At 38.7% G+C, this 27,657-nt stretch overlaps 1 protein-coding gene and 1 pseudogene across 6 annotated transcripts in view; one reads left to right on the top strand and one right to left on the bottom strand.

Annotated features, from left to right (window-relative positions):
- Positions 1–10,988, top strand: part of PTPRK (protein tyrosine phosphatase receptor type K) — a 598,377-nt gene extending 587,389 nt beyond the window's left edge. For 4 of the 6 annotated variants that reach the window (XM_028494459.2, XM_024122493.3, XM_024122495.3 and 1 more), the window contains 5 exons: positions 2,406–2,537; positions 2,677–2,802; positions 5,396–5,559; positions 6,091–6,226; positions 9,491–10,889. In XM_028494459.2, the coding sequence (XP_028350260.1) occupies positions 2,406–2,537; positions 2,677–2,802; positions 5,396–5,559; positions 6,091–6,226; positions 9,491–9,544 (612 nt within the window). In that variant the 3' untranslated portion in view covers positions 9,545–10,889. Of the gene's footprint in view, positions 1–2,405; positions 2,538–2,676; positions 2,803–5,395; positions 5,560–6,090; positions 6,227–9,490 lie in introns of all 6 variants that reach the window. The other 2 variants (XM_028494461.2, XM_028494460.2) reach the window with 2 other exon arrangements.
- A 15,565-nt stretch (positions 10,989–26,553) lies between these two features.
- On the bottom strand, positions 26,554–27,251 carry LOC102979918 (ADP-ribosylation factor-related protein 1-like; annotated as a pseudogene).
- Positions 27,252–27,657: the final 406 nt, after the last annotated feature.

The following is a 27,657-nucleotide window of genomic DNA, read 5'->3' on the forward strand; positions in this document are numbered from 1 at the left end:
ATGAAGGAACTCTCTTACCCCACCCCAGTCTTCACACCATAGATGGTAGAGCATGTACTCAGCATGTTAGCGTCCCATAGACAGAACAATACGGAAAGAGAATTTAAAATTAGTCTTTGGCCACCTTGTTTTGCTTACCTTGGGAAGAAGTAAGAAGGGTTTCAAGTTCAGAATCCTTTTAGTTTATCACCTTCATTCATAAGCATCTCTAGTTTTTGCCCTTTAGGCTATGGAACTGTAGTAAGGAGAAATCAGAAGTCAGGGTTCACTCCTGGGTAACTAATAATGAAGCTTTCTAAGTAATTGCTCCTATTGTGTTTCCAAAATTAGCTTCTGATAGTAGAGAATTAGAAAAGCCCACATTCCAATACTAACTTTCACCCAGTTGCTTTGATCTTTTTTATTCTACAGCGCAGAATAGTTTAAAGGCAAGCTCAAGTAGAAAGATGCCACTTTTGCTGTGACCAGAGTCGTGCCTAGTCATTACTCATATCTCCTGAAATCACATTGGATCCTCATTGTACTTTTTCTTTCAATTTTAATTGTCTGGAAAGGCAAACATACTAAATACAGAGAAAACACACAGAACTTTTTGTTTCTGAGCCAGTTTAGATTTGGATGAAAAAAGGCCGTGTGAAAAAGGGAAAAAGAAAATATTAGGAAAGAATATTGATGAGGCATGTGTTCGAGGCATTTTTTGTCTTTGGCATTTCTTTCAAATTTTTTCCTAATTTTCAGATTGTTTTCTAGTCAATATGAAGACTGAAGCTTGTATTCTACCTGTTCTTATTCTCTGTTTAATTCCCTGTGATTCAACACAGATATATATTGTAGTTGAAACTGCCCTGTGGATTTAGTAGTGTGGTTAGGGCTTCACAAATTTCGGCTGGGTTTGGCTAATAAGAGTGGGCTCACTGGTCAACACTCCCCACCTTCCCCTGCCCTCTACCCCCATCGTAAGGGTCATATACCCTTCGCCATGCCTGTGAAGAATTAGGAGGTAAGGCCAAGGATCCTGTGATTTCAAAGCCATAGATGTGCTCTTGCACTTAGAGAGGAAGGGAAAAGGAGATCTTCAGGCTTCTCCCACATCATCTGCTCCTCATCTATCTCCCCTCCCCTGTGACTCAAAAAAGGAATAAAAGGCTTTTAGCCTTCTTTGACTTACTTTCCCATGGAGCAAACGTTTAATTGGAAAGGAAGCTTACTTCTTTCTTCTGATCCTTTCCCATGAGCTTTCATACCCTCTTTAGAAGGGTACTCACCCCAACTGTGGGTGTGACTTTGTGAGGTCTTAAGGTCATGTAGAGCAGCCGGTGAATTACTGTCTCCTCAGACTTATCCTGAAGTCTTCCATGGAGTGAAACGCTATGGTTAGCAGCATTTCCCAAATGGTGATAGGATCTATGAAGTTTAAAGGTCAATTTCTACACTGGTTTAAGACACTTGAAGGACTTAAAGAGTAGTATGATACAAATGAGTTAGGAGATCAATGACAATTTTTATCAACATTAAAGAAATCCATCTCAGGCAACTGTCTAGTTATATTTTTACAAATCATTAGTTTAGTTCATAGAAATATATATTTCTTTTTTAGTGCAGATCATTAGTCTGTAGAATGACAGATTGACTGGCCAGATGAGCCTGTCCTCTTCTTCTGGAAAGAGATAATGCGCTGTGTCCCAATCAAGGAGCATTTGGTAAACAAGGAGACATTCCCTCTTATGTGGGCCCAGGAAATGCATTGGTTTTACTCTTTGGCACTTGAAAAATCTTAAATGATTGAAACCATCATTCTGATCATTGATATACATTAGAAATGCCCAGAAAACTATGGAAAGTGGATTCCCTACAAGATGTGTTGATAATATCGATATAATATAAAAGCACATGAGTTTGAGGCACACGTGGTTTTTCTTATCTGGAGTAGAGAAGAGCCAAACAGTTCCATTCACAGCTGATAGCAGATAGACATAGATAGATACACGGAGACACACACACATGCCAGGGAACTTTATGCCTTTAACCTCTTAGACTTTGGAAGACTGAAACAGCCCAACAGGTACCTCACGAAGGATGTTAGCCTCAAGAAGTTTTCTTTTCTTTTTTTTTTTTTTTTTTTGGTATTTGTGCTATATTTACTTTTATCAACAAAATAAAACAAATTCTTGGCTTAAATTACTGCTGAGGCATCAAAGTCATACAACAGATTGACTGATTACTAGTTGCAGTATATTGCAGTGGTCCAAATCTGTTATTCCATGGCTTAAGCAGCAGGCTGGCTCCATCTCCATATGAAGCTGTTGTGTCTTACTGGCCCTACATTGAAGTGTACTGAATCTGTTGTACAACTAATTATTCATTGGAAGTTCTTATGTTTCCCCATCTACCTTGTTTTTTCACAGAGCTACAGGCAACCAGCTGCTTTCATCGTCACACAGTACCCTCTGCCAAACACTGTGAAAGACTTCTGGAGATTAGTATATGATTATGGCTGTACCTCCATTGTGATGTTAAATGAAGTCGACTTGTCCCAGGTTAATGGTTATAGGTTGCTTTGTGTACTTACTCACAACTTAATAAGGTAGTAATAAAATGGTAAAATCTGCTTTATACTACCCTATTTAGAAAAAATAATGCTCATTTTCTTTTTCTTTCAAAACATTCATCATCTAGGGCTGCCCTCAGTACTGGCCAGAAGAAGGGATGCTACGATATGGCCCTATCCAAGTGGAATGTATGTCTTGTTCAATGGACTGTGATGTGATAAACCGGATTTTTAGGATATGCAATCTAACAAGAGTAAGTCATTAATGATTTTAACTGAGCTGATCCAGAACCAGGTGACCACAATCATGATGGGGTATATTTGCATTCAGACAAAAGACAGAGTAAAATTAATAAGCATTATATAATCATTCCCAAAGCTAGTAATCATCTTATGCCTTAGCACTAGAATAAAAAGGCATTCTAAAAACAGGAAAGCAGAAATGCTGGAAGCTAAGTTTCCTGGTCAGTTACTAGCCTATTGTATTCTATATGGAAATCTAAATTCAGATTCCTAGGTTCAAGTGAGTTTGATTGTCTCTGCCTGGCCCCTGAGTATAAGTAGACTTATCTCGAGGTTGACTGCATGTTTTATTAGCATTGATAATCCAACCCAGAAGAGGCATGCAATTGAAAAATAAGAATATAATACTGATGACAGGAGGAAGTGATATGTCAGACTAGCCATTTTAGAAGGGTTCCACGTCACTATTCCAGTTCTGCTTATAAGAGAGGGCCCCAGGCATGAAGGAAAAGGTAAATCACAGCCATCACTGATTCTCCTCCTACAGCTCATCTACAATTTCATCTTTCTAAATGTCCCAGCATCTGGCTTTGCACAGATCTATAGCTAGATCCAGTGCTGCTACCACTGCGCCTTTTCCCAGCAGCTAAGTAGCAACTGTGTCCTTCAGAAGTCTTTCTTTCCTTGACACTTCATTTGTTTTGCCATCAGTGACAAATTGTGTGGGGTCTCTCCTTCAAAAAACCAAAAAGTACTAATAAAAACTGTTTAGATTATGTAACCACATAGCAAGCAGAATTTGAAAAGAAAACAGTAGTAACTTCCATGGAATTATGGTCTTTTTAAAGAGCTAGGTTACTCTTTTTTAGAGCAGCAATTCTATGTATGTGTCTTGTTTTAAGTGTGTGATTAGAATTGTCATGTTTCAGTGTTTCTCACATCAAAATGGCTATATGTGTTTCTGGTTAATAAGTCTATATGTGTATAAGTAGAGAAGAAATTCATATCCAATTCTATTGCTCATTTCAGTGGAGAAAAAAAGGATAACTTCAATCATGTCATAATATTCATGCATATCTTAGATGTTAATTTAAAGGAATCTCATTATGTCTGCACATCTGTTACATTATGGTTCTAGTAATATTTTAGCTGAGAAACCATAGCTGCTCAACTAAGAAAGTAAGACCTGTCTGTTAATTGAGCTGTTTATATGAAAAATATTCTAGGAACAGGAACTGAAATTTGTGTTACATTTTTTTTTGGTCAGCATATTTATCTTCCTCTATATTTGGTATTCTGGTCCTTATTAGTGCGTGATTTTTCTTTCTGTTCCCATTCTCATTATTTAATATCATTCACCTCACTAAATATTTAGTGTGCTCCAACTAGAGGTTGGGTGTTATACTAGATAGTTCCTTGTCCTACCAAAAGATGCATGAGCCCTTGCCATGTGAAGCTGCAGATCTGATGCCTTATGATATGGCTCACTTGTGCATTACAAATTCTTCCTTACATTTTCATATGAAGGTTTAAGGTCTTGATTCATTTATTCAACAATACTGTTCTTGGAAAGTATTTTGCTAGGTTCTAGGGATAGAGATTTTAAGGAAAAAAGAGATTTTCTTGTCCTTAAAGAATTTGTATTTTATCAGGGAAGACAAACATTAAACAACTTATATGATCATTTACAAATAAATGAAATTTTACAGAGAAAAAGTACAAAATACAGAGGATTTGGGTGATCTGACATAGCTGGGTGATCAGAGAAGACTTCTTTGAGGTAGTGATATTTAAGTCAAAATTTGAAAAATTTGTAGGCGCTCTTTGGGCATGGGATATCCAGCTACCTTGGTTTACACAGGACAGGGAGGTTTCCTAGAACACATGAATTTCAGTGCAAAGACCAGAAAAGTCCAAGGCAAACCCAAGACAAGTTGATCACTCTGTTTGGGACTGAGAAAAGCAAGCAAGAAGGAGATGTTCAAGGTGAAGAGGAGAGTATGTGCAAAGTTCCCAAGGCAAGAAATGACTTGATAAATAGATTAAGAGAAGGCCAATGTGTCTAGAACTTGAATAGGTTGTTCGAATAAAGGGAAGTTAGAGAAAGAGGTGGAGCCTTATCATATAGGTATTTTTAAGCAATTTGGGTTTTATGCTAAGATCATTTGGAAGCCATTAAATCAGGAAGTGACAAGATATTTGCATTTAAAAATAATCATGATGCCTTAGGTAAGAATGGTTTGAAAGGAGATCAAAGTTTGTTCAGGGAGATCAACTAAGAAGTGATTATTATGATTTGTGATTGAGAGTGCAATGATGTCAGTGGCAATAAAGAGGAGGTGAATTTGAAAGTTATTTAAGAAGTATAAACATAGGAATTGATTATTGGCTATGGAGCATGAGGGAGAAGCTTGTATAACAGATAATTCTCATGTAACTTAGAATGTTTCTGCACTGGTATGTACATATTTTGGACTTGGATCAGCTAGATTCAGTCCATTGTAAGTGTCATTTATGTCATGGTGTAAATGATATGAACCTTTTACTTTTTAGTAAAAATTCTAACCCCAACTTATTTACATAAAAATACTTTTCCCTCTGCAGCCACAGGAAGGTTATCTGATGGTGCAGCAGTTTCAGTATCTAGGGTGGGCTTCTCATCGAGAAGTGCCTGGCTCCAAACGGTCATTTTTGAAGCTGATACTGCAGGTGGAAAAATGGCAGGAGGAATGCGAGGATGGGGAGGGCCGAACGATCATCCACTGCCTGTGAGTGTGGCGGCTTGGCTTGGCCATTTGGGGGGCCTTGGTGGTCATTTCCTCATTAGCCTTCACGTTTTCTATGTTAAAGAGTAACCAACCATCTTACAGACCTTGACTAGATATTCTTTTGAAACAATCTTCCTGTTTCTTGATTCTATAATTCACTACTAACTTCAACTTTTGTATTTTTAAAATTGATTATTGTATAGTTATTATATAGTTTAAACTCTTTTGAACACTACTCTGAGTAACTTTTCTGATTTACACTGTGTACAAATCTATCAAAATCTCAAAGTATCTAGGTTGCAGCCATCTATGCCTATAACATGTCCCTAAGTATAAGCTACTGAGTTAATGTCATCCTCAAGTATCTTTCCTTTCTGCTCTCTACACATACATGCACACATGTGAAGCAAAATTAAAACACAAAGGGAAAAAATTTAAAAGATAATGTTTTCTTTTCCCAAACATATGATTGTGTGACCTATGGTCACCAAAAGCTTCAATCTAAAATGCCTTTGCTTTCTTTGCTTTTAGAAATGGTGGTGGGCGAAGTGGCATGTTCTGTGCTATAGGCATCGTTGTTGAAATGGTGAAACGGCAAAATGTTGTCGATGTGTTCCATGCAGTCAAGACGCTAAGGAACAGCAAGCCAAACATGGTGGAAGCCCCGGTGAGTCACAGTCTTGTACGCAGAAGGGAGGGTAGAGATTAGTCAATCATATACCTACTTGTTGATTTGACTTGATACACACATAGTGAATCATATGTATAAATGTGTCTTTGTGGGGACTTTCCTGCCTAATTGATGAATTGCCAAGTATCCCTCTTTACCCACATAAACGTAATCACATATTGCCTAAACTGCTAATGATGAAGAAAACTACTTTCATTTAACTTGGGAAATGTATAGGATTTTTGTTTGTTTCTTTTGAGCAATAAATATTTGAGCAGTAAAATTTGGTAAATGGTTCTATAATAAGAAAATCCTGCTATCTAGGTTTTATTCTTGTTTATTTTTATTTCTTAAACAATATTGAGTTAACTGGTAAAACATTTTGAGGGATATACTCATAGGTTGCATCTAGCACTTTTTATATCAGCTTTTTTTGTTTGTTTCTTTGTTTCTTTAATTTATTTTTGGCTGTGTTGGGTCTTCGTTGCTGTGCACGGGCTTTCTCTAGTTGCAGCAAGTGGGAGCTATTCTTCATCACAGTGTGTGGGCTTCTCATTGCGGTGGCTTCTCTTGTTGCGGGGCACAGACTCTAGGCGCGTGGGCTTCAGTAGCCGCAGCATGCGGGCTCAGTAGTTGTGGCTCGCAGGCTCTAGAGCACAGGCTCAGTCGTTGTGTTGCACGGGCTTAGTTGCTCCACGGCATATGGGATCTTCCCGGGCCAGGGATCAAACCCGTGACCCCTGCATTGGCAGGCAGATTCTCAACCACTGCGCCACCAGGGAAGCCCTGCATCTAGCACTTTAGACACCCAGTGTTTTTAAAGGGCAAATGAAATTTATTTTAGTCATTATCTATAATTCTTCATTGCTGGTCAAATTATAATTTTTTAAACTGTCGCCATTGACAGTTTTCAGCTTTACCAATTTTAAAACGTAGTTCATGTGATATTATTTGAATTAGCCAGGGCTCACAAAATCACAACACAGATTACAAAATAAGAGCAGGGAGGTAGGTGTATGTAGGGGCTCGTCTGGTTGAAGCTGTATGAAGAGGAAGAAAGTTAAACTTCTCTAGCACATTCGACTTCTAAAGTGATGGCTGTGGGTTACACATATGTGCATGGTAGGATAAGGTCAGGGGCAGCTGTGTAGTTTATGCTCACAGAAAAGTAAACCAGAAAAACCAAGACATCATTGTTGCTTGCCCTACATTTATCAAGATGATCAGATAACAAAAGTGAGCAATTCAATAAACCTTTAAAGTATTTTCACCACTTCCTGCTCATGGATCGTTCACACAAGAGGTGCATTGCTTCCTGAGACAAAATCTGAAGAGTTACATTTATACTGTTTCACTTTGAAGAACGGTCACAGACTTCTTCCCCTTCTACAAGTCCTCAAATGCCCTCTACTCCAGCTCATACCTTAGGTATTGCTGTTGTCCCGATAAGATGATATTGGCTTTGACTGGGGTGTTGGCAATGGAGCTGGAGGAAGGGGAGGGATAGATTTGAGGGATTTTTGAGGTAGAACTCTGAGGTCTTTTTAAAAAATGGGCGAGTAATAGTTAGGTCTTTAAGCTCTCTGCTGTTTGAAGAGTTTTTAATGTAAACTCTGCCTCTATCTCTCAGATCAAGTCTTCCAAAATCGTCAATAAGATCACTTCTGGCCACAGCATTCACATCATACTTCCAAATTTAACTCTGATTTCTCACTGTTCCTTAAAAAAAAAAGTCTATGATTAAACTCTGTTCTGTTCTAGAACCTTCTTAAGAGTTACTATTTACCTTTACATTCATGTCCCATGAATCCTGACTAAACACCCAATTTGTGTTTAATCAAGGTTAATGATTAGTTCAATGTGCTGTTGAATTGAACTGATGAGTTTGGTAAGAAAATTTAGAGAGTAAACCAAATTGCTAGAGACTGATTAAAGAGATGTAACAGTTCCCAAGCACTTTTTGGTTCTTGACATGCACTTGCCACAGTGGTAGGCTAATTTAAATCACACCTACTTGATAATTAGGGTAGGATTGATGAAGACCTCTTGGGGAAAGTTTTTATTTCCCTCATTTATTGCTGGAGACGCCTGGAAGTTCTCTTTTGAAATAATATGCGTTTTAGATTGTTCTCTAATTCAGCCTGAATTTTACCCACTTGGACTGAATTGGGAAGATTTTAATACATATTGCAAGTAATAATTTGTAATGCAGTCTGAATTTTTCTAAATTCTTCATAATGGAGTGACACACAGATGGACTGAGACAAAAGGCAGTTTTAACTCAAAAATTTTTGTTAACCAAGTTGTCTTAAATAAATAAAGGCAGAAGAAGTAAATTTTTCTGGTAAAAGTAAGCTCAAAAAAATTTAAGAACCACTAACCATTTCTGAAAAATTTACTTAAATTCTCTAATAGACCAAAAACTGTGTCAAAAATTAAGAATTTGGATGTTCACATATGTAAGTCAAATCGTTATGCCATACACCTTAAACATACAGTGCTGTATGTCAATTATATCTCAATAAAACTGGAAGAAGAAATTAAGAATTTTGAATTGTTGAGTGGCAGTCTGAAATGACTGGCTTTTTTAAATACCACTAAGGAAAGTATCTGAAGTGAGGAGAAAAATATTTGCATGTTCACTCTAGGATTATTTATAGTAAAGAAAAAAATAAATGCAATATTACAGTCAATCCACGTTAGACTTTTATGAAGTATTAAAAGAGGTGTTAAATAACATAAGAAAAGGATATATAACAATGCTAAACAACAGAAAATAAAATATAAAGTTATATCCCCAAACATAGATAAGCAATTAATATTTATTCTAAAGTAATTATTATTTCAACCATGCATAAAAATGGACTGAATTAACACTAAAGTAGTATTTTAAAACAGTTGTTTCTGATAACAGATTTATAGAAACTTGTTCTGATTATCTTTTTCTATACTTGGAAATGTTTCTGTACTGATCAGGTATTACTATTATAATCAGATAATACTGAAGATTTTTTAAATTTGATATAAAATATGAGGCAAAGACAGCATATCTTTTTACATCAAGTTCCTTTTTCTTAAACAGCAATCATTAGACTCAAATGTAAAATATGCGTGCCTAGATGTTAAACTTGTATATATAAAAAAAATCTGTAATTCTTGAAAAATCTAAATTGAATGCAGGTATTCATTTGATAGCTATTATTCTCCATTCTTCTCCTTTTTCTTAACTTTGCTCCACCCATTTGTTTTAACATCTTTCAGGAGCAGTACCGTTTCTGCTACGACGTAGCTTTGGAGTACCTGGAGTCATCTTAGTTGGGGGAGACTTCAAAGTGCATCCAAGCAGAGCCCATTCATCTGTTGAGCCAGCAGCTGTTGTACGTGTCACACCTGTGCAGAAAGATTTTAATGTGGGGGGTGGGGAGGCTTTTACATTTGAGAGGTAAAAGTATTTTTCTTATGAAGTTGTGTATCTTAATAAAAAGGACTGTTTCTATTACTGTTTGAAAGCATCAACATTTCGTGCCACATAAATTTTATTTAATAAGAAGCAGATTCAAATGAGAACTTCTCAGTGTTTGTCCAGTGAACATGCAGCCTTTTCTCTCCTGGCTTTGGTAGAGCAGCCACCACGTGTTGCATGAATTAATACTTTCTATGTGGCATTTTTCTCCCTTTTTCAGATAAAAGATGTTAAATCTTTCAAGGAAGAAGAAAGAAAAGCTGTGCAAATTCATAGGAAAGTTCATTTTTTAATATGTTTCAAGTGTAGCAGATCTCTATATAAATATATAAATATATATAACTGGCTTATTTTCCTTTAATGTGCAATGATGGCTGGATCATTTAAAGTTCTTTTTAGAAAACAACATAAGCCAAAGACTCAAGTGTAAATATGTCTATATGGAGAAAGCACATTATATTTATTGGTTACTTACATTCCTTTTTTGATGGCTAAACTACTACCACCACACAATCATTTTTTTTTTTCTGAAGAAAGCTTTTTCTTTCACTAAAATCAACTGTAAACAATTTTTGTAGATTATTTTTTGTATGTTTAGTGTAAGTAGAGGATAAACTTTTTATTCATAAACCAGGAAGCAATGTTCTTTATAGTGAATCTCTTGTGTACATGCTTGTGAATTAAATTTATGTAAAACACCTTGGCAATTGGGTCTTTTAATGTAGGACCAAATTTAAACATTTTGCTGAAAATATATAATTTTCCACAATTTCCTTAGGTCAGTAATGGTTTGGTGATCATATATGAGAATTGCACACATTCAAAGGCCTTGCTGATGACTTGCATAATGTTGAACATAACCTTTAAGCATAATTTAAATTTTAAAGGAATTGGTCTTTTCAGCCTATGACCACGCACTGGTCAAGAAAGCAAGATGGCAACATTTATGCTTTCAGGGTCAAGTGTTAGCAAACTGTAAACTGTCAAGGTGACCCAGTGTTTCTTTTGATGTGTACATGCACAAGCTTTGGGTTCTGAGCATAGGAAGTGTGAACAAATCGATGCCAGAATCCTGTTTTGTGCATCATCGTGGGATTCTCAAGTAAACCTTTCTAAATGTGGTCTTGTACACATGGTCCGTGTAGCTGTAACTTCATATCATCAGCTTGCAGTTTGTTATTGACTAAAGCATTCCAGTATCCTCTTTCTAGATTGCCAGTTCATGACATGGTGCTTATGAAGATTTAATTAAAGTAAGAGTGAAATAAAATTTTTATAATTACAACAGTTATTGTTTGCACATCATTTTCTCCCCTTAATTTTCATACCTTCACTCCCAAATAAATACCTTATTCTCATTGATACAAGTAGACCACATAAAATCTATTAAAAGTACTTGGGAGTTCCCTGGCCATCCAGTGGTTAAGACTCCACGCTTCCCCTGCAGGGGGTGCGGGTTCAATCCCTGGTGGGGGAACTAAGATCCTACATGCTGTGTGGCACAGCCAAAACAAAAAACAAAAAAACTGATGTCCAAGCAGTAATTTCTTTCACTTTTGTTCTTTAAATTGAATTTCAAAAACTCCAAATGAGTGGAAAGAAAAAGAGGCCAGGGGATTGACATTGATTTTTTTTTTGAGTTACTATATTTATATGTTACTATCCCTTTGTATACATTTCCTTATTTCTTCCTTATAACAAACTTGACAGATAGTAATTGTCATCCCTATTTTACCAATGATAAAATTGAAGCTGAGAAGGTAAATTATTTGTCAACAGATTTAAATCTGAGTCTGATTTTAGCAGCTCACTCTCTTCCAGTAAACACACTGCTTCCCTGATGGCATGGCAAGGGAAATTTGGCACTTCATTCTTGTTGTTCCTCATTAATTGATTTTCTCATAAAGTATTATCTTTATGGGTATCTTCAAACTTCCACTTGCTGTGTACATTATTAGAACATTTGTGACTTTCATTAGTAAGAATTTAGATAAGAGAACTTATCTTTTCCTAGGAAGACTAATTTTCATTTAAACACGGATGCATTTAACAAAAAATCCACAAACTCACTCAAGATTGCATTACCCAGGGCTTCCCTGGTGGCACAGTGGTTGAGAGTCCGCCTGCCGATGCAGGGGACGCGGGTTCATGCCCCGGTCCGGGAAGACCCCACATGCCGCAGAGCGGCTGGGCCCGTGGGCCATGGCCGCTGAGCCTGCGCGTCCGGAGCCTGTGCTCCGCAACGGGAGAGGCCACAACAGTGAGAGGCCCGCGTACCGCAAAAAAAAAAAAAAAAAAAAAAAAAGATTTCATTACCCAGTAATGTTCATGATGTTAATTACACGTAACCAAAATCACCATGAATACCACTGACCACAAAACTCAGAGGTCCGTGTGGCCTCCAAAATTCAAGCAAAGAACAAAAAGAGTCCTCTTTCTATCTAACAGAAAATAAAAATATCATGCTTGCTTTGTTCAGGCACCACCACAGAGGCTAGTGCATCTGGAGACAACTGTACTGGGGGAGAAGGGTGGGATGCTAAATCTGTTTTTCTTAATACTCTTATTCAAAAATTCATACTTTATACCGTTGTGGAGTAGTCCCATGCATGGCTATGTCCCACTCAGCTGTGTCCCTTTAGGCAGGAGATGTCTTTGTAGAACTCTTAAAATGTGCTCTGCTTTTCACAGTTAAAGGCCTCCTATCTCTATGTCAGTTATTCCTTAAATGGCTGTCATGACGTGGAATTTTATAGATCCCCTTTCTCTATATTATCACTAGGGAAATGTTGGAAGTGGGTGGGCAGAGACACACAGCAACTGGGGATTCGAGTTTTAACCAACCTTGAAAATAAGTGTTAACCTTCTTGTCTGTGCTGCCTAGCCTTTTTCTAATATTTAGTCTTTGAAGAAAGGGAAGGGTTTTGCATGAATGTGTTGCAGCCAAATGATCTCTGACATTGAGAGATAAACAAAAAGGAAGATATTTCTGACTGGACCAGTAGGGAGAGGAGATGTGTCTACCTCTCTACTGATGTGCTCATTCAATATTCACCTCGCGATCTCTTGGGTTCCAGGTCCTCATGTAATAAGCTTGGAGATCAGACATCAACAGCTGCTCCCTCTCAAATCTGCTCTGTTGCCAGAAAATGGTGTCCGTAAAAAAAGTTCCCAGCATATTATTTCATTAGGGAGGCTTGGAGTGGAAGAGATATTATCAGAATTTGTTCACAACTCTGGTCTATTCAAGCGGTCTGCAGAGTATTAGAAAATTATCTCTCTGAAACTAAAAAGAAAAGCTCTGTCTTGGGATCTGCTTTAAGTAAGCTATCAGTGGCTTCTGGAATATAAATTGTCCAAAAATCAATGGAAATGTGGTAGATATATAACACTTCCGAACTTCCCACCTTCCTCCAAAGTGAACTGAAATGCTAACCTGGAAGATAACAAACACCAGAGAGACACTGTTGTTATCAAATCCCGAAAGAAACCAATGGAAGGGGTTTCTAAACTGTTGAAGCGAACATAAAGTCCCTGTTGAATATCTGAAAGCTCTTTCTTTAATGTTCAGATCTGCTCGGGGCGGGAATGGTAGGGAGATTTTATGACAGATACTATCTCTTATGATGCACTTGCCAGTTGTAGAAAAGGAGCTACGATACCTGAAATCTAACCCAGAAAATTGTGTGCTGATTTATTCTGATGTAGTTGTGTTCATTTCAACTTAGTCTTATTAGTCTTATCAGTTATATCAGTCTTAATTCAGATAGAGGAAATAATAGCATTTAGAACAAAAATACAAACCCTCAGTACTTAGATGCAATCTATGTAGATATAGAATCTGAAGAATAAAAATATCTAAATTGCATCACCAATGAGTTATTTCCTTAAATAGATGTTTGAATGTACAGACGGACAAAGGCCATGTGTTCCTACTATGTTGCACGGTCTAAGAGATAAAATCAAACTGGAAAAGTTGAGAAAACAAGATTGTCATGGCATCCACTTGTTATTTGTTGAGAAAGAGGAGATGCCTGCGGAGCCAGCGGGTATTGTGAGTGAGAGAAGTAGGCCAGGTATATTTGAGAATGGTCATTCAGGTTGTATTATTACAACAGACATCTTCAGTGTATGGATTTCTAGTAGGGGTATTTTTCATCTCAACAAAAATATATCTGCTTCCCATTTTTACTAAAACACATTCCTTTTGGTCCATTTGGCTTTTTCCTACTTTTGACTGAAATATGGATAGTAGATATTCTGCCATCTTCAGCTCTACTACAAGAAACACAATAGCATGAAACTGATGATAAATGACAACTGTTGTTTGACATGGGGACCAGAGGCAACGATGTGGGGAGGCCGACTCCCACTTGGACCCGAAATCACAAGTGATGCCCAAAGAGAACGCTCCTCATCTCCCAGCAGTGTTTGCCGCCTGAGAATACGGCCCAACAGTGTCTCATCTCTCAAGAGGATGTGGAAATCAAAACTTTTATGTGAACTCTTAAAATTTTTGAATATTAGCAACCAGTTAAATTCAAAAACAAAAATATACCCCTGGCCCAACTCTGTGAAAAACAAAACCCGTCAGAAGGCTGCATCTGGTTGTCTAAGTTTGTGACCTCCATTGTAGAATAATTGTTGTTTTACTGTTCTGACTTTCTAAAAATGTGTTTTAGAGAAACATGAGTTTTAGTTGTCTTTAAATAGCTATCATAACTGTTTTTCATACTTGTTCTTGGTTTCCTATTTACCTTATTTTCTCACATATTTTTCTGTTTTAAAAATGTATGTAGTTGAATCTTAACTCTTAAGATGAAGAAAAACAAGGTCGATGTCCCCGCTCCCTCCTACCTGGACTAAATTCAGAAGAGCATATTTCAGAAAGTAATTCACACATTTCACCTAATAAGCACCCCCAAAATGATGACTAGAAAATAATTCTTCTGGAAATAATAGTACTGAGAGCTCAAAAGGGGAGCCCTTCCTTGTTCTGTGAGCCATGGGATAGCCTGAACTGTTTTAGCACAAGTGCAGTAAAGCATCTGTGGAAGCACCACACTCCAGATTGTGATGGTACATGCTGACTTACATGGCAGGTGCAAAACATTTGGGGCTCTTGCCAGCCCACAGTGGGAACCTGAACTCCAGTTCCATAAATCTAATTACCTGGCGCACAGTCAGCAGACTGGATTTCTCTTCACCTTCATGTTATATTCTTGGAATGATAGTGAGTAAGTATTTGTTAATTACTTGCTTTCCAGTGTTAAGTTCTGTATCGCCCGAGTGCTCAAATGTGGTCATTGAGGAAAAAAATACCTTCACATAAGAAATCCACATGAAATCATGGATGTTACAGAGATATTAGAGATGATCAAATCCAATGCCCTTATTGTTAAGTTTAAGAAATAAAACCTAGAGGAGTCATATGTCTATCAGTAAAGGGTCAGATAATAAATATTTTAAGTTTTGCCCACCGTTGGTCTTCGTTACCCTTGTCGTTAGAACTTCCTTAGAGAATGGCTAAAGGAAATTCTTCAAACAAAAAAAGAAATAATTTTAAAAAAAAGGAAATTTCAAGCATCAGAGAGGAAGAACAGTGGAAAGAGCAGAATTATGGGTATATACAATAGAATATCCCTTTCCCCATGTATGTGTTTTATAAATCATATTTGATGATTGAAACAAAAATTACAATACCATCTGACATTCAAGAAAGTAATAGTTTAAAGTAAGAAAGAAAAAGGGATCTAAATAGAAGTAAGGTTTCCACACTTTACTGTAAGTGGTAAAATAATGATACCACTAGATTATAATGTCATATATTTATACTGTAATGCCCAGAGAAACCACTGAGAAAACTACACCAAGAGATACACTCAAAAACACTATATGTGAATGAAGATAAAATCTTAAAACACGTTTACACAACACACAGGAAATTAAGGAAAGCAAAACTGGAATAAGAACCAGAGAAAATAAACAGAATAATAATAATAATAAGTCAGATTTAAGTGCTAACATACCATACTCAACAGAGACAGTACAAAAAAAGTAAAATTATAAACAAATATATCTCATGAATTTTACATAAAAATTTTCAACAAAATATTAGCAAGCTGAATCCAATAAAGTAAAAAGAAATGATATACATAACCAAGTGGGATGATTTCCATGTATGCAAGGCTGGTTCAACATTTGAAAATCAATCAATGTTATGCATCATATATCAACAAGCTAAAGGAAAAAAAAGCATGTGATTATATTAGTTTGAAAAGCCATTTGATAAAATCCAACACTCATGCATGATAAAAACTCTCTAGAAGGGAACTTCCTCAACTTGATAACATCTAAAAAATATTGACAGCTAACTTCATAAAAAATAGTGTAAGACTGAATGCTTTCTCCCTAATCTTGAAAACAAGGCAAATAAAATATCACTATTTTATTCAACACAGTACTGGAATTTCTAGCTTGCAATAAGGCAAGAGAAAGAAAAAAAGCCATACAAATTTGAAATATAAAATAAAACTTTTCCTGTTTACAGATGGCATGATTATGTTGAAAATCCCAAAGAACCTACAAAAATCCTAGAACAAATAAGTGAGTTAAGTAAATTCACAGGATACAAGATCAACACAAGAAAGTCAACTGCATTCCTATACATTAAAAATAAAAGTTATGAAACTAAATAACATAATACCATTTATAATTGCTCCTAAGAAAATGAAATACATAGATATACACTTATCAAAACATGTACAGCATTTACATGCTGAAAATTACAAAATTCTGATAAAAGGAATCAAAGTATACCTAGACAAATGGAGAGATATTTGTTCAGGGATTGGAAGATTCAACATGGTAAAAATGCCAGGTTTTTTCAATTGATCTATAGGTTTAATGTAGTTTCTATAAAAATTTTCTAAGAAAAAGAGTTTTTTTAGATATAAACAAGCTTATTCTAAAATGCATATGGAAAGGCATAGCTAAAATAGCTAAATAATCTTGACAAAGAATAAAAATGTGGGGGGGAGGGAATCATTCCATCCAATATTGAGGCATCTATATTGCTATATTAATCGGAAGAGGGCAGTATTGATTTTAGAAAAAAAATAGAAGATGTTCTGGATTTAGGACTAAGCAGAGTTCTTAGATTTAGCCCCCAAAACATGATTCCTATAACTAAAAATTGATAATTTGGGCCTCATCACAATTAAATATTTTGCTCTGTGAAAACCCATGTGAAAAGGATGAAGGCCATGATTAGAAGAAAATATTTACAAATTATATATCCAGTAAAAGGACCAGCATCTAGAATATATAAAGAACTCTCAAAACTCAACAGTAAAAAAAAACACAATTTAAAAATATGCCAAAGACATGAACAGACATCTCACTGAAGAGGATATACAGAGGATATACTTTCTTATTGGAAAGATGTTCAACATTGGTAGCCATTAGGAAAATGGGTATCATAATGATCGTCACTGCACATGCATCAGAATGGCTAAGACAAACCTTAGTGACAACATCAAACACCAAAAGTTGGTGAGGTTGCAGAGAAACTGGACCAGGCATATATAGCTCGTAGAATGGCAGAGCCATTCTGGAAGAGCATGACAGATTCTCATAAAACTGAACAAGCAATAACATACGACCCAGAAATTATGCTCCTAGGCATTTATCCCAGAAAAATGAAAACTTAATGTTCACACATGAATATTCATAGCAGCTTTATTTGTAATAACCCAAAACTGGAAACAGCCCAGAGAGCCTATACCAGGTAAGTGGTTAAACAAACTGTGGTACATCCCTACTATGGAGCACTACTCAGCAATATAAAATAAAAAACTACTGATATAGGCAACAACTTGAAAGAATCTCCAGGGAATTATAATAAGTGAAAAGAGCCAATCCCAGTAGGGTATATGCTAAAAAGCCAATCCCAATAAGGTATATGCTATATGATTCCACTTACATAACATTTTGAAATGACAGAATTTTAGAATGGAAAATATATTACTTGTTAGCAAGAATTAGGAATGTGGGTGTGGTGGGTGAATGGGAGGTGAGTGTGGTTATAAAAGGGCAATATAAAGGATCCTTGTGGTAATGGAACCATTTGGTATCTCATCTGTGGTGGTGGGTGAATGAACCTACATAGGTGACAAAATTGGACGATGTTTCAAGTGACCTGGCTAGCTGCAGATAATAAGGGAAAGAATCCTTTCAATCCAAGACCCCAAAATAGGAAGAAGCTGGATGTGTACAGGGAAGAGAAAGTGGCCAGTGAGGCTGGCGCCCACTGAGCAGAGTAGTACAATGTGAGGTCAGCAAGAGTGGTCCACGGCATGTGGGCTTAGTAAACCAGAGCCAAGAGTTTGGATATATTATTCATCTTTGTCCTCCATTCTCTCCACCCTCACAATGTAAAATCCATGGCTTAACGCATCGTATTACACATGGCAGATTTCAATAAATGTTTATTAGGTGTAATTTAAGCCAGATCTAGAATCTAAGCCTCGTTTTCCTTCTGTTTTCCTCACAACATCATACAGTGTCTCTGATTCTAAAAAAAAAAAAAAAAAAAAAAGCAGACAAATAAACGAAACCCACAGGCATCTGCTCCTGGGAACTTTCCAGGATTTTCCTTTGAGTACACTAGGTAGCTCATTCTCCTAAGTACTTTGGCACTTCATACGTAGTATTCATGAGTTCAATGAGCTGTTTAGTGAGTAATTTGACTCTGGACCATGAGAAACAGAAAATAAATCTGGGTCTAGGGAGACTATGGCAATTCATCCAGTTCAATATCACTGATGGAATATAAGCAAAATCTTCCTCCATTCCAGTCCAAACACACATAAATGACAGCAACATATAAACATATAAGCACAGAGGCTACTATGAAAACTGGAAATGAAAATCTCATCAATCAGAAATGGAGAGGCTTTCCTAAAAAGCATATAGAATGCCACAGCAGCGAGTAGGGGCTGAAACTGTGTAACCTGAAAGAGATATTAGTAAAACCTTACGTAACTTTGTCAGAGAAGATGGGCTAGCCCCAGACTGAAGTCATAGGGCTGACTGTGGGCTCTTGGACCACACTGTGTCTGCATATTGGGGCCTGAACTGTATCAGGGCAGGAGAAGAACAGCCTGCCCTTGACTGAAAGATGGCATCACCCACCTATGCCTAACAGAGACTCAAAGTCAAGAAACATGTTACTTACTCTGGGTAAGAATCCTGAGATTGTATTAGATTCTTAAGGCTGTTGTAACAAATGACCACAAACCAGGTGGCTTAAAACAACAGAAACTTATTGTCTCGGTTCCGGAGGTTGGAAGTCTGAAATTGAAGTGTCCACCAGGCCATATGCTATCTGACATCTATAGGGGAGAATCCTTCCTCGCATATTCTAGCTTCTGGTGGGTTATCAGCAATCCTTAACACCCCTTGTCTTGCAGCTGCATTGCTCTAAACTCTACCCACATTTTCACATGGTATTCCTCCTGGGTCTCTTCTCTTATAAAACCGGTCATGTTGGATTAAGGGCTCCCCTTACTACAGTACGACCTCATTTTAACTTAACTAATTGCATTTGCAATGACCCTATTTCCAAATAAGTTCATATTCTGAGGTACTGGAGGTCAGGACTTCAACATGTCTTTTTGGAGGACACAGGTCAAGCCACAACACACAGCAATAGATAATTAACACACCCAGCCAAACTATGCAAGTGTAAGGGGGGAATGAAGATATTTTCAGACATAGTCATCCCATAACAGTGATGTATACAGAACTGCATCTGCAGTGGCTACTGCTAGACTATCCTTTTTTACATATTTATGTATCCATAAAATATGGTTTTATTGGATTTTAAATATTATATAAATGTTATAGTGTGGGTATCCTGCTGTTGCTTCCTCTTTTTCACTTGTTATGTTCTTGAGATTTACTTACTTTGGAAAGCTAGTTCAATTTTTAAAATTTCTATATGGTATTTGATTGTAGACATATATATAACCGATTTTATCAAAATTTTCTCTCGTGGAGGAAACGTATGTTATTCTCTATTTGCCTTTCAAGAGTGCATATTTTTCTCTACTGATCTTTTAAGAGTCATCCTCTGCCCTTCTCTACCTGGCTGTGTGTCCTGGGAAGCTGACCTCTTGGGACAGCATCACTGGTACTCCCTTGCTCTCTGACTTAGTGTTGGATTTGGCCAAGGCCAGGCACCAATGGGAGACCAGGTGGCAGGAGGACAGTGTGGTGGTGCTTTCCCCCTGCTGGTCCACATTTTTTATAGTGGCTGTCCTCTACCAACCTTTTGAAGGGCAACATTTCACCTCTGACTTCAGCTCTCCAAATTCTAGTAACACTGCTTCATCCTTCGGGTCTCAAGCTGATAATGACTTTTATCCCTTGCTACTTCCTGGGTGCTTTACCAATCTTTGTTGGTCCCCTAAACTTGCTAAAACTTGTAAACAGTCTTTTTTTAAAACCTTTCAATTTACTGTTTGATTACACCATCTATTTCTTGTCCAAATCTTGACTGATAAACCAACTGGTTCCAGAAGTTGCCCTAAGACACAGTCCATCAAATTGGATTACAGAATTAGGTCATTTATACCTTTGATGAGTGCGTGGATGAACTCTTCACCAGGGGAAATAGGACCTTGGTAATATGAGGCAAACAACAGCTGATATCTTTATTAAAACAAATCTGCCTCTGGCGTGTGATATGCGCCTACTGAACTAGCAAATGTCTTTCCTTTAGTTTCCATCATCAGGTATAACCTGCAACATCTCACCTTTGCCCAGGGGTTCAGCAGTACACCTTTGCTGTCTTTTATCAAAGCAATGTCTGATCTCTGTCATATTATAGTCTAGACTAGAGCAGTGATCCTCACCACGTGTCATTTGTGAACTGGTTTCTGGTCCATGTTTCTTACATGTTCCCAAAGAATTAGGGAGCTTGCACCAGAATGTGAACTATGGCACTAAGTACACTGTTCTGTTCAGCTGACATTTTTTTCTTAGCAAGACTTTTTCGATGAGGGAGCAGTGCATTGATTTACATTCTGGTATAAGCTCTTTTCATCATTGTCACAGACCATGGCTTTGAATAGCTGATATTCTGGTCTGGGGGGACCTTGATTACCTAGACATGGAACAGGATATCATGTTGGGAGATCAGGAAGAAACTAATAACCAGATGCCTTAGGAAGAAAAAACGTAGCTGAGGAAGGGAGGCAACCATGTGAAAGTTCACGGACTTCTGATGTTATGAAGTTTCTAGTAGGACAATGGTATAAAAACGTCAAGGGCTTCCCTGGTGGCGCAGTGGTTTAGAATCCGCCTGCCGATGCAGGGGACACGGGTTCGTGCCCCGGTCCGGGAAGATCCCACATGCCGCGGAGCGGCTGGGCCCGTGAGCCATGGCCGCTGAGCCTGCGCGTTCACGAGAGAGGCCGCAACAGTGAGAGGCCCGCGTGCCGCAAAAAAAAAAAAGAAGGAAAGAAAAGGATGCTCATTGAAATTTGACACGCAGGTCTTGAGAGACATGCATGCAAGCAGTTTATTGGAGAAGTGGTCTTGAGAACAGCATATGAGAGGGGTGAAGAAAGCAGGATTGCGCAGAGGGAAAAGTTTAACCATGATGCAGTTGCAACAGAGCTGGGATGGCCCTTCACAGTTGCAGGTTGCCCCAACTGAGGCAAAGAGGTTAGGTTTTGTACCCCTGCATCAACCAATCACTGGCACCAGGCTACCCAGAGGGAAGGGACGTAACCTTGGATGAGGAAGCTTCCACAAACCAAGGGTAATTCTCAGAGAAGCGTTCAGCTAAGAGCTGTCAAGAGTCAACACTCCTGACAACTGGGGAATGGGCACATAGGCTCCGAGGAGGGAGCTGGGAGGTACACCGCAGCATTTATTACAGTTCATCCCTGTGTGTCTCTTGTATCCATTTACTTCATATAATGAATTTATCCTATCTGAAATCAGCTCTTCCAGGATTCTGGTTGGCCTCTGTTACCAGGAAAACATGCAAGAGAACAGTTAACAGCACAAACTGAAGACCCCACTGCTGCAGCTAAGTTCAGGGATATACATCATCTCCCTCCTTTACTACTCATTCTAGATTTACCTCACCATTGACTAGCTCTCTGCTGGTCTCGATGGCTTGTGTGGTTGAGTGATGCAGACTCTTATCCATGAGGGATGAGATCCCCTAGTCCTGTGCATTTCCCAAGCAATAACTGCTGTATTTGACTATTTACTGTCAATAAAGAACATAGGAGAACCAACAGATGTCCCAGTGGACCACCTGGATGCCAAATGAATTCTTCCCTGTCTCTATTATGTACCAGCAGGCTTGCCTCCCTATGAATATCAGGATCAATTATACCTGCCATGATGGTGTCACCATTGCTTGCCTGCTGAACTCTGGGTACAAGAAGTTTGAAGTGTCCAGGGGTCAATTTTGACTTAAAGTTTGGTGGGACTCTTACTGTGTCCTCTGGCGTAAGGGTTCTCTGTCTGGAAACCAGAATATCTAGAGCCATGGAGTCTAGAGTTAAAGCTAAAGGAAGCAAAACTCCAAGTAGGTCCCTGAGATTGATTATCATTAGAGACACTCTTGCCTGCACCCCTTGGTTCCTGTGTCCAGGTGTTTGTATATTGGGGACCCAGCACAATATAACGGATGTTGATTTTGGGGATGTGTCATATCATGAAGGATGGTGCCCCATTATCCAAGCTGGTGTCTCATCTGCACATTCCATCACCCCACCAAGCTGGTAGTTTCCGGGTAACACAGAATGTAACAGGACCAATGGAACCCATGACCATGTGCTCATGACTGGACCACTTTTTCTTTAAAATGTTTCCTCTGGTTTTGTTTGTGGTTTTGAGGGATCCCATGTTGGTAGATCAAAACTCTGTAAATCTTTGTATAGTGACACTGGTTGAGGTCCTGAAAGCAATAAAGGTAACCCGTACTCAGAATGACTGTTGGTTCCAGTCAATATAAATCACTGGTTTTTGCAGTGTAGAAGGAATCCAATGTACTCAACTTGCCACCAGATGACTGGTTCATCTCCTCAAGGGATTGTACCACATCGGAGGCTCAGTATTGGTCTCAGTTGCTGTCAGATTGGACATTTGCCAGTGGCTAAGGACATAGGCTGTGTAAGCATCAATTAGCTGTAGAATTCTGTCCACTTGGTTGTGGCGGGTATTCTCTGCTATTAATATACAATACAAGTATCTTCATACTCCATATCCCCCTTGATAAATATAGCCAATACATCTTTCCCAAATATCTTTACCTGCAGTCTTCCAATTTTTCTCATACCAGGGCCCCAAACAAATAGCCAAGCCATTCGTCACTGTCCATGAATCAATGTATATTCATACATGACTATTTCTCTTTCCATACAAAGTCAATTACCAGGAGCACTGCCCAAAACTTTACTGAGTGCTATAATTTTCTCTAGCCACTGTCTTTCAAGGCCACCACTAAGTGGGGCTGTAGTGAAATAGCTGTCTATTTTCAGCCTATACCCATATGCTGAGTCAACCAATTTATGAATTTAGCTTGGCCTTTTCTCCTCCAATTTTAAATGGTCACTTCTCACTTAGCTATTGCTACTTGATGAGAGAAGAGTGTTGGTGCAACAGTAGTGGGTGACATGGCAGTCTGCACTATTTCACCAGTATCTCATTCCAGTTCACCACTGGTAAAAATGCTAAGAATTGCACTGCAAATGATAGGGTCCTTATTGCCACATAGCCAGCAGTGGATCTGGATCCAAAATCACATTTCTGAGTTTGCTTCCTACGTACACTCCTAGTACCAAATCTCTTAGGTTAAATTCCACAGTAAATAGATTCTAAGACTCTAGCATCTGCATGCAGGTTTATTGGGGAGTATTTTACTGGGGAACAGCACAAGTGAGGGACGAGGAAGGCAAAATAGGGCAGAGGATGAAACTGAACTGTGATTATTTATAACAGAGGCCTCACCTGATCCTATGGAGGTTTCTGAAACTGGGATAGCCCTTCACAATTGTCTCAGTTGAGTCAGGAGGATCAAGAACTTTGTACCACAACTTTGACTACTCATTAAATTCAAGCAGCCCTTAAGGAAGTGTTTTAATATTGACTAAGGCTATTTCTTCCAACCAAGGATAATTCTAGAGATGAACTCAGTTGAGAGCCATTGGCAGCAACACTCCTAGTAGCTAAGAGAATGAATGCATTAGTTTTGAGCCCTTAACATTTATTTCAACTGAAGTAATAATCAAAAGTATGAAAAAAGTTACTAAAGTTACTAAAATTTACTAAAGTAATAATCAAAATATGAAACCAATATATTTTTAGGCTTTTTCAAAAAGGAAACCATGCAGAAATATGTAATCTTGTAATATTTGTATTACAAGAAGTGGAAAGATAAAAGAACAGAAGCACTAAGCCTCTGGGGCCAGTCCACCTTTAATGATTTATATTTCCCCTCCAGCTAAATTTGACTTTAAAGAAATCCCTGCCCACCATACCGGGTTTGAAGGCCCAGAAAAGACAAGCACTGAGGATTTTATAATAATGCTATAATCAACTTTGGGCAGAGGAAACTTTTCAAAACTGATACCTCTGACACTAGGAGTTCTGGTTCTTAAGGAAACACAGGAACTCTTTTATAATTTCATAACCACTTTTAAAGAATTTTAAGTAGTTCCATTTTGCCACTTGAGACATCTCTTTTACATAAAAATTAGAGGAAGCATAGACTGCATCCTAAATGTTTGGTTTCAAGTCCTATCTGCCATCTAATAGCTGGATGACAAGCAAGTTTTTAAATTTCCCTATGCCTCAGTTTCCTCATATTTAAATATAAGGGAAAGATAAAGAACCTACCTCATGGGATGATAGGATTAAATGAGCTAAGAAAAGTACTTTGTATGGTGACTGACATCACTCAATCAATGATTGTGGTTATTATTTTGTTGTCTAAGTAGGTGTTTTGCTATCCCTTCATACATAATCTTGATAATCTGATGGTATTTTAGCAGATTAGATACACTGTGTCTTCTCTATTGTGTTGTGTTGGTCTTTACTGCATATTTCGGATTCCACATATTGCTGTTGGGGCAGATGCAAACTGGTTCACTGAGATTAACTGTGGAATCTGTGTCAAAAATAACCCATTTATGCCAGGACTGACACTACAAATCTACAGCCTTGGTACCAAAATAGGAAATGGATTCTTAGTCCAGATTTTGCCATATTTCAGTGTTTTTAGAGATCATGAGGATTCTGTTATATTCCTTTTTAATTATTTATTTTTGGATATATTAAGGCTAGATAAAGTACGAGTGCTATCATTGTAACATGTTTACAGAATAATCCAATCTTGGTAGGGTACAAGCAGGAAAGTTTAATTTTTCTTCACTATTGCTTTCAACCTGTTTGGTTTGATCTAGTCTTCTTCATCCCTTGATGAAGAAGGGCAGACAGATGTCATAGCTTCCTGAGAACTTTCAATTAAAAGGAGTTTATGTGTTATAAGTTCCACAACAGACTACAACATGACTTACACCTTAATCCAATTTTTAAAAGGAACTCCCTTCCCTATCCTAACTCACACTGACCTGGGGCTTGTGGTCTTGAATTAGTGGAGGGCCTATTCATCTATTCCTCCTCCCTCTTACCTGACATGAAAGAAATCTGAAGCAGCATAGTGAAGGAGAAAAGAGATTAGAACCAAAGTGTAAGCTTTTAATTTACTTTTTACTTCTTTGGTCCTGCAATTTTATTTTCTCTTGGCTACTGTTGTAGGTTGTCAATGCCTGCTCTGGGACAGACATGCAAATGTCAGCTTGTGCTGCATTTCATTCTTTGGCGGAGCTGTGGGGATTTCTGCACTGCATGGTTTAATAATATACACGATGTCCTCTCTGGCTGACATCTTGTCATGTCCAACTCAGACCCTACACCTGGTGGGTTTATTCCACAGTCTCTCACTTTTGAGCTTCCACTGAGCCAGCCATCCACCTTCATAAATGGGGACCTTCAACATAGATTCATCCTGGCTCTGTCATGGCAAACTGTTGGGAGTTGTGACGGTTTATGGCTCCCTACCTTCAGGCCCTGCAATAAGGGGCTGCTTCACTTAACTTCAGCGTTATCCAGATACGAGGTAGATATACGATTCTATGTCTGTGTATGCTCCCAAACTCCAGAGCACACAGGTTAAGCTACTGAGAATTCTCTCACTGCACCCCAGCTTGATGCAGTGAGCTTGGGAGGGTCTATGAGTTTCTGACGCTTAGCAAATATGGGAATGAGATGAGCATCGCTGGATTCTTCTCTTGGACAGCACAGCTCTTGAGGAGAAGAGGGTTGTAAACAGAAGAAAGGAAGATGGGAAAAGCCACAGCCCTTTCCTTCAACCTAGTAATGACTATCTGAAAAGACAACTATTTTTACTTCCAAGAAACGCTTTCCAAACTTCTGGTCTTCTCTGGATGTCGGTGATGGTCTGATGATGGCAGGATTGTTTGACATACCTTCAAAAAAGTCCCTCAGCGATGTGTATATTGGCCCTTCTTTAGGATGAGTGGGTTCCTATCATTTGTGACTTACAAGGTTGGTAATTTCGACAAAATTCTAAAAGATAAAAAAAAATTCAATTTATCTCTGGGGTATGGTGGATAATTTATCTCTTTGTTCTTTAGCTTTCTCATTTGCAAAAGGGATAATAGTACCTACATAGACAGTTGTTGTGAAGCTTAAATAAGGTAATCCATGTAAAAGCTGTAGCTGTTTAACATGCTTTTTTTTTTTTTTTTTTTTAAACAAAGCAAACGGAAAAACCACAGGGCAAGGAAACCCCAGGCCCCAGGATGCGCGGCGCAGGGCGGGCAGGAGCTCCTGCGGCTCTGGGGATGCGCGGTGGGCGCCAGAGGGCGTGGCTGCGCTTGCGTGACGTCCTGCTGCCCGGCGGCGGGCGCACGTTCCGCACGACGCAGTTCACCGACGCCCTCGCGCAGCCCCTTACCTGTGAGGGCCGAGCAGGCCCGGGTCAGGCTGTAACGCCCGCCCGATATTGGAGGTGCAGTCTGGATGTCGCGGATCCAGAGGCAAGTCTCAACGTCCTGCTTGCTGGCCAGCACCAGGATGGGGACGCCGCCCAGCGCCTCGCTCGTAACCATCTTCTCCAACGCTTGGACTCGGACAGTCTCTCTTCCTCCATGGAGCCCATGACATAGAGGACGCCGTGGCCCTCTGCTTGGTCCTTGTTCCACAGGGACTGCAGCTCTTCCTGCCCCCCGCTAAGCCCCACAGCAGGAGGCGAGCCTTTCCGATGTCCACAGTGCTGATGTTTAGACCCACGGTGGTGGTGATTTTGGACAGACTCCTCCCCTTGGAGTTCTTATGAAACCGGGTTTTTCACCGCTCCAAGACAGTAGTCCTCACGGCATTGTCCAGACCGAGGATCAGGATGCAGTACTGGTCCTTCAAAAGCATGTCCTTGTTCAGGTCTGGCATCCTACACTCCACCCTGGCCCCTGGAGCCACCGCGCGCCTGACGCTCTTACCCAGTGCCTGACGGCACGTGGGCCGTCCAAAACACAGTTCTGAGTACACGGTAAGAATTCAATCAGTGTGAGCCACCATCGTATAATCTGGTATCTTTATTTCACTATAAATAAATGTTGATGGAGTGTATATTTATTCATTTACTTAACATATATTTACCAAACACTTAACTGTCATAGGAACTTTGGGGAGAGGTAATGGACAAATCAGCCGTCGTGAAGCTTACGTTATAGCGGGGGGAGGGAAATAAACAATCGAATAAGATTTATAATGTGTCGGAGAAAGATTAGTGCTATGAAGAAAAATAAACAGGGGGAGCGGATCAGGAGTGTGGAGAAGTGCTGCTATTTTAAAT

Source organism: Physeter macrocephalus, chromosome 10, assembly GCF_002837175.3.
Source record: "Physeter macrocephalus isolate SW-GA chromosome 10, ASM283717v5, whole genome shotgun sequence".
NCBI lineage: Eukaryota > Metazoa > Chordata > Mammalia > Artiodactyla > Physeteridae > Physeter > Physeter macrocephalus.